This window comes from Tetrao urogallus (genome assembly GCF_951394365.1).
Source record: "Tetrao urogallus genome assembly, chromosome: 9".
NCBI lineage: Eukaryota > Metazoa > Chordata > Aves > Galliformes > Phasianidae > Tetrao > Tetrao urogallus.
In genome coordinates, this window is record NC_136822.1 from 12,076,202 (window position 1) to 12,092,329 (window position 16,128).

At 46.0% G+C, this 16,128-nt stretch overlaps 1 protein-coding gene across 1 annotated transcript; it reads left to right on the forward strand.

Moving 5' to 3' along the window:
- Positions 1-230: 230 nt before the first annotated feature.
- LOC306949908 (D-beta-hydroxybutyrate dehydrogenase, mitochondrial-like) lies at positions 231-15,877 on the forward strand (the record flags this gene model as incomplete). The annotated part of the gene is made up of 5 exons (XM_079539957.1): positions 231-317; positions 3,913-4,023; positions 10,227-10,368; positions 13,759-13,911; positions 15,396-15,877. The coding sequence occupies 5 exons, from the start codon at positions 231-233 to the stop codon at positions 15,875-15,877; spliced, it is 975 nt and encodes a 324-aa protein (XP_079396083.1).
- Between the last annotated feature and the right edge of the window lie 251 nt (positions 15,878-16,128).

Sequence of the window (16,128 nt, forward strand, 5' to 3'; positions counted from 1 at the left end):
GGAAGAGGAGAAGCGGCGCGGCTCGCCCGCCCCCTCCCCGCGGGCACGAGGTCATCGGCAGCCCCTTACCTGCGGCCGGCGGGCGTCCCGGGCGCTGCGTTTGAATGAGGCTGGGCCGCAAACCGGCTGCTGGGGCGCGGCGGGGGGCGGGCCGGGGGAAGGGCCGGGGCGGGCGCGGGCGGCGGCGGCGGTAGACGGCGGCCATAGGCTGAGGCCGAACCGCCGCGGCCATGCGCGGCCCCGCCGTGCTACTGGCGCTGGGCGCCGCTCTGTGCCTGGCCCCCCGCCTCCTGCGGCGGCTCCGCCGTGCCCTGCCCGTGAGTACCGCGGCGGGGGCCGGGGGGGGCGGCGGGCCGGCGGGCCGGCCTCGCTCCTCTCGCCGCTGTGCGGGGCTGAGGGAGGCGTAGAGTCGGCGCTGCGAGGGGGAGCCGGGCCGCTGAGAGCCGAAGCCCGGCACGAGCCGCGGCTCCCGGGCCCTTGTCAGCCGTTCGGCTGCGCTGCGTTCGGCGAGTGCTGAACGCGCGGATCTTCGTACGGCCTTTGACATTATAGGAAGTGAACGTGACGGAGAAAAGAGCCCCGTGAATGGAATAACTGCGTGACCGGCCAACTTTAGTGTGCTTTCAGAAGCCCGGCCGGGTGCTCTCGGTGAGCTCGGCTCCTGGTTGTGCTGCAGGAGGGATCCGCAGCTCCTGCCCGCTCTGAGGCAGCCGGGATCCAGCTCTGTGCTCCTGCTTCACTGCCTTCCACGTGGCGCTTCCCATTGCCATCCTCTGCCTTCTGTGCCACGAGGAACCCCTGGCTGGCAGTACCTGAGTAGAGGTGGCACCGCGGCCTTCTCCAGAGAGCCAAGGAGCAGTTTGGTGTCTGTCCATCATGAAGGTGATGGATGGCGCACGAGTTGGCCTCCAGCCTTTGCCTTTGGAGGCCTTCCAGGTGTGATGACTTGTGCCTGGCTTCTTGTGCTTTAACTTGCCTATACGACTTTGCCCCGTGAATGTTTATTGTACTGAAGCAGTGGCAGTGCCTGTGCATCGTAACCAGGCAATCTGTGCTAGCCAGAACTGCAGGAAAGTTAATAATTCAGAGATTCCTCTAGCAAAGGAATTTTGTGACTGGTGGCTGTTCTGCAGGCAGGGGTTTCTGCATGTTGGGAAAAAGACCTCTTTAGAGAACATCTTCAGTTTCTCTTCCTGGGATTGAAAGCCCTGAGTTCCTAACTCTGGAAATAAGGAACAAGGAAAGTTTACAATGTAACTGCTTGTTCTTATCTTCAAATTAACGTACCTGATAACAAGGAAATGATCAGGGAGGTCCTCCAAGGCAACAGCATGTGGAAAATAACATGGCACAAAGTAGAAAAGGAAAGAGACAGGGCAAGCTCTGAAACTGTGGGAAGACTAGGGCTGACGAAGTAGCTTTGCTTAGTTTCCATTGCAATAAATGTGTACACTTTGGTTAGATTACCTACATAGATAAAAGCTTCTACTGTTTAACAAAGCATTCGTATCCCAGTAGGAAAAGCTTATGGAGTGTGTGTGCCTCTGAGTATAATAACAAATAATTAATAATCACAGGAGCCTTCTGTACTGTAAATTGTTTCTCACCTTTCTGGTCACTGTAGGTTGCTGGGAGGATTTTTCCCCATCCTTGTTTTTTTTGCGTACGTGTTGGTGGTTGGTTTGTTGTGTTGTTGCTTGTTTGTTCGTTTTAACCAGAGAAAACTAAACAGCTGCTGTGAGTTAAACTCGATGAAGATAGGAACACAGCCCAGCCATTTATAGATAGGTCTTCCCTTATTTCATGTACCTGCCCTTACCAGCTGACTGAGGAGGCAGCTGCCTTTGGCTGAGGGGTGCACTTCTCCTTTCGCCTGTTCTGGTCTTTGCATGTGATCAGGGCTCTTTATGTCCTGCTCATTTCCTCTGCTTTCTGGAAGTTCTTTGTGTTCAGGACTCAAAAGCAAATGGTAAGGCAGTAAAAAGAAGAAAGGTGTGTTCTTTAAGGGTCAGGTTGCTGAATTAACGTGGGAAGTAACTTTGGCAGATCTGTGATGTGGTTCATTATTGATCCTCGTTTTTCTTAAAATTGTGTCACTGTAGGTTAAGACTGAGCACTGTATCTGGTTCTCACTCAGCCTATATCCTTTAGTAGTTATCTTTAACAGTTCAGTAGAACTAGTCTGTAGCTGGGTGCATTTTTATCTGACTATAGGAGTCAGTGTTTGTGTGGATGTTGATGTGATAAATGCAGGACAGACTTTTCATCAGTTCTCACTTCAGCTTCGCTTCTTGACTGTCCTTTGAAGCAATAAGTTGTGGATGGGAGAGGGCATTGCTCGTTTGCCTGTTGCCCTCATTTAAGTATGTGCAGTAACTGATCACTGTCACCCTGCAGTTAACCCTTATTGCCATTTCACTACCACATGTCAGCAGAACAAGGGATCAGAGCACTGGGGGTTGCCTGATTTCTGTCTGAAACAGTGGTTGGGCAAGATGATGAAATTCCTACATAGGTAGTATAAAATACAAATGTTCGTATTCCAGATGCCATTAATGTGGCAGTGGGGAATATTAGTAGTGAATGCCTCTGCTGAGATGGAAGTGACCTCACTTCCTTACTGCATTCTCCAGGCATTTATTGCCATGTCACGCTATCACCTGACAGATGGAGTTTCTGTTTGGAACAGTCTGGAGCACTGCATTTGGGTGGCTGCTGGTTGAGAAACATCTCAAGAGTTCACTGCTTCACAGCAGTGCCAAAGAGAGGGTAAGATGGCTTTCAAGCAAAGAAAGAGGATGAATGTGCAATGTTTTGGTATGGAACTCTATTCGGGATTTTGAGTTCTGTTTTCAGAACTATCGCAAGCCTGTTATGTCAAAGCAGATGTAGTATCAAATCTTCTCTCTCAATTTAGCTGTCAGTCAAAAGATAATAATGTAGGAGGGAACTGCGGGATTTGACAAACGGTTCCTGTTAAGAGTTCAGTGCTTCAAAAGGAAGCCCTAAGCTGTAGTCACACTCCTGCTAAAATACAGCATGAAAAGTACTGCATAGAGTGGGAGTAAGAAGGGTACAGACAATAGTCGCTGCAGTTAAAAGAGCTGCTGTGCTGATTGGACAGATGACATACTGTCATTGTAACTTTTTCTATGCTGTTCTTTCTCATAAGCCTATGAGCTGATAGATCACTCATTTATTTTAAAACACGTCTGTGCAGTTTTGGCCACTGATACTTGATAGCTGCAGTTTTAGCTAGGGTATCAAGATAACACAAGTTGTTACAGACCAGTGATAAAATAAACTTAGGATTTCATGGTAGCTGGGAGCTGGTTATTTTTCTACACAGGAATCTCACCTACACCTTTGTGCTGGTTGCTCCAGCAGGAGTTCCATAAAATCACTGGATCTAGTTTGCAGTGAAACAGGTCAGTGGTCATCGTGACTTGAGTCTGTGCCCACCATCATGCACAGGGAGAGAGCTGAGCTGCAGAGAAATATGACCAGGCTTTGTTGCATTTAGGTTATTGCTGCTTTGAGAGTGGTACTTGTCCACAATGGTTCACCAGATCTGAGATGGTTATCTGAGCTCCCTCTGGTCTGGAGGGAAGTTATCCCAGCTCTTCTGGATAGGTTCTGAGGTGTTCTATAGGGGCTGCCTTTCCTTCTCTGTGGATTTCACAAGGATGTTTGACTGCTAACATGAACGGCCATCTTCCAGATAGCTTAGGTCAGGTGAGCTCAGCCCCACACAGAGTCCACGTATCAGCCATACAGCGTCTTAATTGCTAGCTGTACCTTCTAAACACTGGCTGCAGGTCTGTAAGCTGCTCTTTTGCTGTGTAGCTCAATGCTGCTGGTACCTGCAGGATTGCAGTGTCTGATGATAACATATTGTCTTTTCCCATACAGGCTGAAGGGAAGGCGGTGCTCATAACAGGCTGTGACAAAGGTTTTGGACGTGCCTTGGCAAAACAGCTTCATGCAAAGGGATTTACTGTTTTTGCTGGATGCTTGCTAGCGGTGAGTAATAATACTGATCAAAATTCTTCTGGGACTAGATAAAAATTTTTCTCAAGTAACAGCCTTTTTATCTGCAGCTTCCATTTGTCCTAATCCAAAACCCGTGGGAGGTAAGGTGGGGAGAGATTTTATGTATGTTCTGTTGCTTCATCCACCTGTTGAATCTTGTTGTTCCTGTAATTCTGAGCTCTTTAGGGCAGGGACTGTCTGTCAGCTGCATGTCTGTACAGTAGCTTGCACAACAGTGTGCAAGGTTTGAGGTTGCTTCTGGAACATCTCAGCAATGCTGCAAAATACACAATAAATCTGGTGATTCAAAACTGCTATGGTACCATGCTTTCCTGTCTTCTCAGGCATCTCTGTTGCTATTTCTCATTCTATCACAGTCCTCTAAGGACATTTTACTCAAACTTCTCTCCAAGCTGCCTTGGTTGGGTTTATCTCCAAAGTGCTTCTCCAGCTTCTCTGAAAGCTGTCTGCTGTTTGGATAGATGAGCAAACCAACTAACTGTACCCTCCTGATACCTGTAGGTCTCACCTTCTGTCATTTTACTTGGTAGGTAGTATCAATTGCAAGAGATCAGTTTAGGCACACTGAATCAGAAGGGGCTGCAGAGCTGTCAGTCCAGTCCCAGCTCTTGCAGGTAATCATGTTGTGTAATCCTCCATAAATTGGGCACGGTCCACTTCCATCTGAAGTTTTATTCTTTTTTTTTCTCTTTAGATTATCAAAACTTATGTAATTTCCAGCATTAATTGTTTAAAAACAGTTCATGCCTGCTCGTTTGTCTATCAAATGATCTTTAGTTTCTTATCTCTTCCCTGGATGGAACGACAGTGTGCTCAAAGCTTCTCTCAACATTTGTTATCTAGTCTAAACAAAGTTGCCCACATAACTTCTCTTAAACATCGTCCGTTGCCTTAAACACACCAATCGAAATGAGTGCCAGGCTCGTAGCTGGCTTTTCTGTGGTTTATTTCACACTCTAATTTTTGTTCTGTTCTTTTACTTCATTCTTCATGGCCATCCATGTTATGCTGTGTTTCTCTGTACCTTTGATTTTTGTCATGCACCCTCCTGTGTTATGGATGAAAGTCACTGATGAAAAACAGTGAATGAGGTTTGTCCTTTGGGAGTTCCGCTGGTGACTCTTAACCAGAAAGAGCGTTTTAATTCCAGTATTGTCCAGTGCTGTCAGTTGCCATCTCTCTTAATGGTACTTCACGTCTTTATTTCAGTTATTTCTTAGATGTTTTATTTTCTTTTGGTGCAAGTGCTGCTTCTAACACATCAGTACACGCACTGGAGAGTTAGAGAGGAAAACTGACTTACCTATTTCCTTAAGCCAAAATAAGAGGGAAGTCAATCAAATGTAATGAGTAAATTCAGTTGACAGTGTAACAATCATCACTTCTAGTGCTAACAGATGACATTAAATAGATAGTGGAACTCTTTGGTTTTGCTCTCTTACTACTACTCAGTGGAATAGATGCTATTTCAATATGTCTGTTCCAGTCCAGATGCTCAGAGTGATGACCACAGGTTGATGAAAATTGTGAAGGGCAAGAACAATGGAAAAGCAGTGTGGCCATCCTTGCCTGTGTGATTTCAGCGGAGGTTACGTTCTTCCTCTGGACCAGCAGGGAAAGTTATCAGCTGACACATTGTGTAACTCAAGAACAAACAATCCCTCTTGGAAAGCTGCCATTGTTTGGAAATTTCCATGTGGAGGCTCTGTAAATCCTCCAGTGATCATGTCATTTGCTACTTTGGGGTGTCTGTCTTTGTAGTGATAGCAAGTCAGGCGCTCGCTTTCTACAAGAGCAGGTGTAGGAAACAGAAAAGAAGTGACAGGAGTTCTGAGGAGGCTCTTTCAGAAGGCAGCAATGCTTTTGCACAGCAGAGAGGAACAGACTGGATTTGAAGATGCATAAAAAATTGAAGTGCACACAATATGAGCCTTGTTTGCTCACTTTACTGACACTAAAAATGATATATATTTCTGATTACGTACTACTACTTGTTCCCAGAGTGGCCTGGCAGCTGCTGGCATCCTCTGTGATCTGGTCTGGCAGCTTTTTACTAACAGCCAAAATTGTTGTGATCCCCGCTTGAACTGTGTAAGTGGGAAATTCATCAGCAATCATAGTTGGTCTGCACGTGACTTTTAAGATGTTAACTGAGTGCTTTGATCCTGAAGAGGTAGAGAGTGGGAACAGCTTTGGGTTTTAGATGGTTGATGGGGGAAAGTATCCTCAGAACTTTGAGCAGGAGGTTGCTGAAAACCTAATGGTAGAATGTGTTTGGGATGAAATCTAGAGCTGACTCTTCCAAGAAAAGGAAGCACAGAGCAGAAAAGGGTGATGGGTCCAAATGAAGTAAGAGACAGCAGTGAAGGCAGAGAGCTGTTTAGGTAAGATCACTAGTGAAGAGTAAGATAGGAGCATGTGAGTGATTATTAGTAAGGTAAGCTGTGCGTATGCAGTGTGGTTAAGGATGCCTGTGAGAGTTGGCAGTGTACATGAAACTGCTTATGGCAGATGCAAAGCAACTTACCCTGTCATCAAAGAACACCTGAGCTGTTGTAGGTTCACTGCAAGGTCAGAACAGGTCTGGGGGCAGTTGTCACAAAGTAGGTGGCAGCCTGTTAGTTCACACCTAGTTACTCCATCATTGCTTACTCCCTTTCGTGCTGAGAATTAAAGGTTTCCTGATGTACTACTGGTCACAGAAAGGCCTGATTAAATAGAATGGAGGAGGTCAGCTGGAAAGGACCTTCAGAGATCGTGTAGTCCAACTGCCTGGTTGCTTATCAGAAGTTAACACATCGTAGAGGATGTGATCCAAATTCCTTTTGAACACTGACAGGTCTGGGGCATCAGTTACCTCCTAGGAGCCTGTTCCAGTGTTTGACCACCCTCATGGGGAAATAAGTTTTTCTTAATGTTATAAATGTCCCAAAAGAGCATCGATAGGGTGAGCCAAAGTGGTTTCTGCCATGGGTAATATCTTCAGGAACTCTTGAAGGTAGGGCATTTCCAGAAGGCTGAAAAAGGGCAGATGCTGTACTTGTCTCTCAAAAGGAGGCAGACCTGTGAGGTTATCAACCAGGCAGCTTACCTCCTGCACATGAGATGAAGCTGCAGCACACAGAACTGTCAGTGTGATAAATGCCTAGATTGCAGTGTCATGTGTGCTGTACGAGTTCACTGGGAACAGGTTGTGCCGTGTCAGCCTAATCTCATTCTGGCTAAGCAGCAGTGTGGTTAAAGGGGAAGGAATAAATACACCTCAAGTAAGGCTTCTGATGCAGTCCCTCGTAGTCTGACGAGCAAACTTACACTCTAAGCCTGTGACTGCTGTACAGTCCCAGTGAAATTTTCTTGGAAGTGCCTTGGAACACAGTTCACACAGAGGAAAAATAAATATGTGCGTAGTGTCAAGCAGGGAGGATTGCAGGTCCCTGAGGGAGTAGTATTCAAAATGATGTCAACAAATCAGTTGCAATCTGAAAACAAATAGCTGAAATCCGGTAATGACAAATACAAGCGTTTTTTCCTGGGGAAATGTGGAGAAGGAATGGGTGGGTAGGCAGCAGTGAAGGAACTGAAGGTGACAAGAGGATGCAAACCCCGTGAGTCAGACCATGCCCTGCTGTGCCGTGTCACATCTCGCTCTGGGAAGCAGTCACAGCAAAGCTGTGCCTGAGTTGCTGCGTGATGTGGGTAGGTCTGAGGCACATCTGAGGAGAAGGAGCACAGGGATGAGGAGTGGGAGGGTGCCAGTGGGATAGGTGGCAGCTCGTCGATGGTACTCAGCACTGGGTTTGTTGCTTCTCGATTCCCAGAAATCACTGCAAGTGCCCAAAGCCTTGCCAGGGCCAGCGCTGCCAATGGGACCAAGATGTTGTCCCTCCCATTCTGGTGGCAGCTTGGATAGAATTGCAAGGATAGAGGAACCGGCCAGTGTGTGAAGAAGAACAAATGCCAGGTTCAAAACCAGCCTTCAAAAAATGAGGAGGAACCATGGGAGCGTATGAACTGTACAGTGTGTTCACTGTCCCTGAGGTGCCCTGAGCTATTGGTTTTATAGCTAAATGGTGTCTGGAATGGTGTCTTCTTGCTGAAATCAGTCTTCCAAAATCACTGTGTTTTGTCAACAGCAATTAACTTGTAGCTGGGAAGGTAACTTTGCAGATGGAGTTGCAGTGGAATAGGGGAAAATATGTTTCAGTGTGAATAATACACTTATATTGGACTTTTAAGTTGCTGATCTGCAAGTTTTTTCTCAAAAAACCAACCAACCAAACAGTGGAACTATTTCTTTATATCATGAAGACTATGAAAGATTAAAAAAAAAAAGAAAAAGAAAAGCAACACAGGGAAATGTGTGTTCTGTGCTCTGTGATTACAGCTGTGGTTGTTTGTTTGCAGTGAGATACAGTAAACTTCTTCAGAACTTTGTGTAATTCAGAGCTGAGATGCAAGAGCATCTTCCAGAAATACAGTGAGACATCACACAACCTTCACTCATTTCAAAGGGAATGTAGTATTTTGATGACTGTGTTGTTAACTACCTGTAATGTCACTTTAGAGGTTCCTTTCATGGCTGGATAAGAGTCACTGTGCACTGGAAAACTTCAAGTCTTTCTTTTTGTGATACCTTGAAATAGGTCAGTTGTGATGTGATCTGCAGCCATAGGGACAGAAGCAGGTTCCTACTGTTGCCATAAATCTGGAGTAATCATATGCTCATATTAACAGGGGAACCCTGTTTTTCTCAATGCCTGGATGGAATTTCAGCTCTTTTCCTTCATAACATGTCACTGTTCACCGAGCTGAAGGTAGAGGCAGGGTGGTTTATGCTGTGCTCATTGAATAGGTAGCTTGAGATGCATGTAGAAAAACAAGTGGTTACAGTTTTACATTAGCTTTGTTGTGCAGGCAGCGTGTTGCTCTCCTTGTTTGCCCTTGTGCTGTGGGTGGGTATTGGTATGGAGTACTAAAGGAAGAGTGGCAGCCAGGCATGTGACTCACCTATTCATAACTTCTTCCTCCCTAACAAGGCAGATCCTGTACTTCAGGGAGTAGTTTGCTGAGCTATGTCTCGAGCCTGCTGAGGAACTGCGTGGCTAATCTGTGCTCTATTCAGTCTCATTTTTTTTGTATAATAGCTGAACTTGGCTATCGATCCTGTCTGGAAGTGACCAGGTAAAATTTGAAACGCAAACCACATTTAGGTTTGGTATGCAAAAAAAAAAAAAGAAAAAAAACAAAAACCACACCAAAAACCAACCAACAGGTGGTAACAGAATGTCTGATGGTAACAGCAGTAAGCTGATAAGAAGCTAAGGGCTCATAAAATTATCTTCATTATTGTAAGTTAATTGTATGCTACTTTTCTCAAACATTTCCATATCATTCTTTAATAATGAAGTCTTGAGAAGGAGAGAAGTACCTTGCAGAAAAGACAGAAGAAAGGAAAAGGAGAGAAAGGAAGCCATCATATTACTGGTAGAGTCTTGTTCTTGTTTCTTTGGACAGAACTTCCTCCTTTCATGCTTCAGCCACGCAAGACAAAATTATAGACATCTTCACTGTTCATGCTTTACTGTGCATGCTGTTCTGCTGCATATTTAGTGCAAAATATTGCTATTATGTAGGTTGTAGGCTTTCTGCTGTATCCTGTAGCATCAAACTGTTTGCTGGTAGGCATGCCAGAGGTGACCTTAGTGTCTTGCCTTCTGACACTACTATCTCATTAGAAGCTAAACAATATTTTAGAATTAGATGAGTAAGGTACCTAATTAGCCTTTTGCTGTTAAGCCTAGAAAAGCAGCCTCTGATTTGTGTATAATGTTTGCTGAGTTACCTATGAACATGGGGATTGGGGCAGCAGAGAGCTACCTGCAAGTTATCCTGAGCTGACGCAGTATTTGACATTGTTATGATTGTGAAACCCTTCACATGAGGAGCAAACACGAAGGGCTTTGGCCCTTCAGAGCAGTGGATCATGATGTAGATGTTCCCTCCCTGTGCTGGAGGGGACAGATTATAGCCACGGGTTGCACAGTGGGTCGTGTGTCTTGTGTGCCTGTTTCTGTACCAGGTTTACACCTCTGCATGCAGTTTCAGTACGTGGTATTTCCTGTCTCTGTGAATATGCCTGCCTTAGCAAGGCATCTTTCTTTTCTGCTGAGCAGGATAAGAATGGAGACGGAGCCAGGGAGCTGAAGGACATGAAGTCAGATCGCATGAAAGTGCTACAGATGAATGTGTGCAGCGACCAGGAGGTGGCTGAGGCTGTGGATTATGTGAAGAAGACCCTGAAAGACCCAGAGGAAGGTGTGTGGGAATCTTTGTTTTTCTGGGCCAGATGATTCTTCGGTGCACTCACGGAATCCTTCCTATGGATCAGGCCCGACTCTGGCCAGGTTGTTCCTGTGCTGCAATGCCAAAACATGATTAACAAGCTTGAAGGCCTGACGGTCAGGCAGTGCTGTATTTGGGTCAGTGGGAATTCCCATGTGGCCAGCACATCAGTGCCAGAACGAGAGACCAAGACTGGCTTACATAGTAAGACTCTAACCTTACATCCCGTAAAAAGTGATGAGTGATGAGCATGTCCTTAAGAACTTATTTCTCTGAGTGACCATAGTAACATAGGATGGCAAGACCTTGGTTCTCTTCTGATGCTCCTGTTACAGCTTCACAGATTTTTCTATAGCAGTCCTGCTTATGGAGAGGTCATGGCCCCTGGCTGCTTATTGCTATATTGGTACAACCTGCTTGTGTGATCAGGTGTTGATCTGGTCCATAAAACTGACCTGGACCCAAATCTAGATCGTTTTTCATCTGTGCCAGTTCATGCTTTCAGTTTGCCATGCAACACTCTAGCTGTAATGTGAGACAGAATTCAAGATAGGCTCAGCACAGACCATCTTAATCTGCATGCAGTCTCAAGTATAAGTCCAATTCAGGGGCCTTAGGAGCATGCAAAAGAAGACAATTCTTTCATGTTTCTTCTTGCTTGGGAATGTGTGTGGGGTGGGAAGGCAGGAGAAGAGCAGCCCATAAGAGTGCAGACAGCTCAAGATACAGGTAGCAGGATGCTCCATGTCTACCCTTGCACTTGGGCTTGAATGGAGGAGAGGTACCTGGGGAAGGGTGACTGATTGCACTGCTGCTGCAGCACAGCTTGGCTCCTAGATTGGGCTTCAGACAGCTTCTGTGAGTAGTTTGGCAGTGGGATATGAGCTTACAACCAGGGACTGTGTGACACCTCACCTCTTCCCACATAATGAGGCTGTGAGGCTTTCTTGCCCTTTCTGGGTTTCTGTGCAGCCTCTGTGTGAATAACAAGCTGGGCAGCAGCTACAGAGCTTGGCTGAGGGTGAAGTTTCACATCTGTGTCTCCAGCATTAATGGGTTGTGTGTCTGGATGGTGACTGCTCCTGAGGCTTGGATGAGGCTACCGTGAGCCTGTCCTAATTCATATAAATGCCTAAAGCTAGTAAATGACAGCTCTAATCTTCTTGCAAATTACGTAGCACACCTTTCCTCCTAAAAGAAGCATATGAAACTGAGTTACATACAAGCTCTGTTCCCACACGTGCTTTGCATGATTTTTCTTCCTACGCAATCATCCAGCCCTCGTCACACATTTCATAGCTTCTCAAGCTTTTCCTGAAGAACCCAGCAGCAGCAGTGGTGGCACGGTGCCATTTCCCACTGTGAGATAACTTGTAAGGGGGCAGCTCTGTTGCTCCTATAAATGCAGCACTGTTCACAGAATCTTGTGTGCAAAATGAACAGTGAGAGCTTGTGCCCTTGATCAGCAAGTTGGACCGGTTCCTCCTGCTCTTGAGAGCCTTACCTTGTCGTTGGTTGCTGCAGCACAGACTGCAAAGCAGTAAAGACCTCTTTTTGGGAGGCATGTGACTGAGGGTTGGAGCTTACTCATAAATAGTGCTCAGTAACATACTGGAATACAGTCTGTATTCAGACTGAGGTGTGTTGCGCACCAAGTGTAGCCCTGAAGGAGGTAGCACAGAACAGTTCTTGTGTTAGACTTCTCTACCTGTTTCCACTGTGTACTTAAAGCTAAACTCATTCTGATGTTGGGAGTGCCACTGTTTGTCTTCAGAGTTATGTAGTTCCCACTGCATTATTGACATTAAAGAAGTAATAGTGATAAGGCTGTGGTCTATAAACACACCACTGTCCTGCAAACAGCCTTGTGACCATTTAAGTATTAGCTCTTTGTTCTGCGTGGCCTGACTGGGATAGACTGTGAGGGAATGTATGGTTATCACTGGGTAGGACATGACTTCCTCTGTTCCCTTCTACATGGGTTGGCCAGAAGCTTTCAGGGAAAGTAAACTCAGCTTCCCAGCTGTGGGAAGACAGGGAGGGCTACCATCGCCATCATGAAAGCCAGCCTAGCAAGGGCAGGTTGGGCTTTTAAAATGAACCAGGAAAATACATTCTATTGACATTTATTGGGTGAATAGGGGAATGTTGCAATTTGCTTAGACTGTATTTAGTAAAATATGTGGTTACTATCTCACCACAAATAAATCTAGGCTGGAAGACTTTCATACATGAGAGCAGAGGAGATGTGGAGTAGAGGCTGGGCAAACAGCCCAATTTTTTTCAGTTTGGTAAGTTTGTGTCACAGTGGCATGGCATGGGGACTTGCGATAGCTGTGTCTGAGCTCCGGAGCTGTACACAAATGTTATTTCCCATTCCTAAGTGTGTTCTTAGTACTAAGAAGAGGGTCAGAAAGTAGAATGGAGCCCCAATTCAAGCTTGCTACTTACACAAAAAAATAACAACATCAGGACAGCTAATTAGGACAATTCTTATCTTGTTCCAGCTTTTCTGTTTGTTCTTACTGCAGTTTATGGCTGCACAGTCCTGTGCTTCAGCAATTTCACAAAGTGTGGACTCCGCCCTAAAGTATTTGCCATGGGGATTCCTACAGTAATAACTTCAAAGGCTCAAATGCTCAGTGACCTGCTAAATCTTGGGCATGTAAGGGGCTGAGTGCAGGAGCTTGTGGTAAGTGCAGTCTATTTAATCTTGATGGGACTGCATGCACAATAGAAGCTCAATTTTTAATTCTAGTAGTTTAAGGGTTGGTTGTAAATTTGCCATGTCCTGCAATAGTTAGGATTGAGGGAGTCCGAATATCTGGACTGAAGTCCAGGAGCTGGTAACTGGCCATGATCCTGCAGATCAATGCTGCATGCTTTCCCAGGTAGTGCATCACATCCCAGAGTTGTGAAGAAGATGTAGAGATCTAAGATAGTTGTTTTCTTTCTGTTTTTTTTTGTTTGCTGAATTGAGGGGAAGTCCAACCCTCTTCAGAATGCAGGAGGGCATGATAAAGTCCATTAGAGAAGACAAACCTGGGACTTAGAAAAGGTATAAAAGAGGGCCAACAGGATCCAACCATACAGAGACAAAGTACAGCCTCTGGCCTTAGAGGAGACATTCAGGATTGCTATGCTTGTGGACCCCTCTCACAATCCCAGAAGCTTCAAATAAGCCCTATAAATTTGATATCTGGTATCTTTAGGATAATTTTTCTCCTTGCAGGGTTTTTGTCTATAACTTTTTTCCTATGAAAGTGTCCAGTTCTTTGTCAAAGTGTTGGGTTACTGTGAAGAGAGCTTCTCTGTGACATTCTTCCTTGTTCCATTCTTTAACTTTGTTGTTGTTGTTGGCAGGTCTGTGGGGCCTGGTGAACAATGCTGGTGTCTCAACTTTTGGAGAGGTGGAATTTACAAGTTTAGACAACTACAAGGAGGTGACAGATATCAACCTGTGGGGCACCGTGAGGGTGACGAAGGCTTTTCTGCCCCTCATTCGCAGAGCTAAAGGTATATGCTGGGTACTGTGGGAAGGTTCATGGATACTTTGCCATGCAGCAAAGAAGCATAGCTAAAATGTATGAACCAGATTGCTTCAAAGAATGCCAAGGTGTCTGTGGCATGCAGACAAAATAGACAGCATTGTTTGATGTATTGTGTTCCAAACAGGGGGGGTGTCTAAGCACTACACAGCAGGTGTGATCTTAAACGTTCCAGGATATCAAAGACCTCCAAGCATCGCTGGCAGAGATGACAGCAGAACTTGAGCCACCCTTAGAAAAAGTGTCTGGAGGCCATAAAAAAGATGCTTCTGGTTTCCAAAGTCACCCTGAGTGCTTAAGTTTGGACGGCTGAATCTTTCCCTTCATTTTACTCAGCTCACAGATGATTGCAGAGGAGTAGTCATGGAATAAATGAATCCATAACAGCCATTTTATATAGCGTACAAAAAGGTGGTTACCATCAAAATTCTATTTTATGGAGGGGGGGAAGATGCCTATGAGCAAAGCTCTGAAGAACTTCTTTATTTAGTGTGTGTGGGAGAATGCTGGTACAGCTATATGTTCTGTGAGGACAGAAAGAGGCTATATTGAGCAGATTGCTCGGATACCATTTCCAGAAAGTACCCACTAAACAAGCCCCATCTTACTACAGAATGCCACTTATCCTTCAGATCACTAAGTGGTTCTCACAGTCCCTCCAAACTTTGCTTTGCTCTGTAATGAGAGTACAGAGCCACCCACTTGTTTCTCAGCTGAAGTTTCAAGCTGCAGAAAGGTGTCATACTCCATGGCTGTGAAAATCCTCTTTGCGGGAATAGCTGATGAGATTTCAAGGGCCTGTCTTGTAAGCGTAGCCGAAGCTGTAATCCCACACTTGGTGAGGAAGGACAGTTCCCCACGGAGGGGTGACTGCTACTACCTCTGCCCTCAGACAGTGATCTAGCACAAGCTGCCAGGGCTCTGCTGTTAGGCTGACGTGGGCTGCTCATAAGCGTTTGAACAAATGCTCTTTGCTGCGCCATAGACAGAAGCACATCAAGTCTCTTCTCCATGTATCCCATGCTGTAGGCAGTCCTGGCCAGCCAGTGAGGTGAGAAAATTACAGCTCTTGTGCTGCAGGTTCTTCTACTGGTTCTACTGGTGAACGCTGGTGTAAGAGCATACAGCTAGTAGCCTGAGAAAATACAGATACTGACTTACTTGGAAATTAGAAGGAAGAAGATGTCTTGTATGCTTTGTACATCCTTATCTGTACATAGGCAGGTATGTGGACCACCCACTGAAGAGGTCAGAGCTGAGGCTGGCCTGCTTGAGTCTGGAGAGACTCCTGACAGAAGATTTGGACACTACTTCAAGATACAGATTTCACAAATCAGTGCCATCCAACAAAGCACCTTTTTACTAGAACGTCGTCACTGCTGCTCCTGTAGCCCTTGCTGACCTCACTGGGAACAACCAGTCAGTCATTTCTCATTGCTCTTTCCTCTCCAGGCCGTGTAGTGAATATCACAAGCATGTTAGGACGGATGGTGAGCCCATCTCGCTCCTGCTACTGCATTTCCAAGTTTGGGGTGGCCGCCTTCTCCGACTGCCTCCGGCAGGAGATGTATCGCTGGGGGGTCAAAGTCATCCTCATCGAGCCCAGTAACTTCGTGGCAGCGACCGGCATCCTGACAGAGGACGGCATCGACAAGCAGGCCGAGGTGCTGTGGAGTGGAGCCAGCAACACCGTGCGGGAGGACTATGGCAGGGAGTACTTCACTCGCCACGTGGCCACGATGAAGTCCTTTGTTAACAGCGGCCTGAAGGACATGTCTCTTGTCTTGAATGACATCACCAACGCGCTCGTCTCCGCACACCCAAGCAACCGCTACAATCCCATGGAGACCTACTGGTGGATGAGACTGCAAGTCATGACTCATCTGCCCACTGCCATTGCTGACTGGCTTTACATTCCTGGAGCCACACTGTGAACGGCCATCCTTCAAACATCCTTCCAGGGCTTGTATGTACGCACAGTTTAGAGCTGACTTAGTCCTGTACTAATTGCTGGTGCATCTCCTCTTTAGATGTTTGTGTCTTCAGTTTGGTTGGGTTATGGCTTCGCATCTTGTGTTATGGGATGCGGAGGAAAATTGTCTTTACTGTCTCCTCCCTTGGTCTTTGTATCCCCCGCTGTCCTGATTGAAGTTGAAAGGTGTTTTGCTTTTAACTGTGGAGAAGA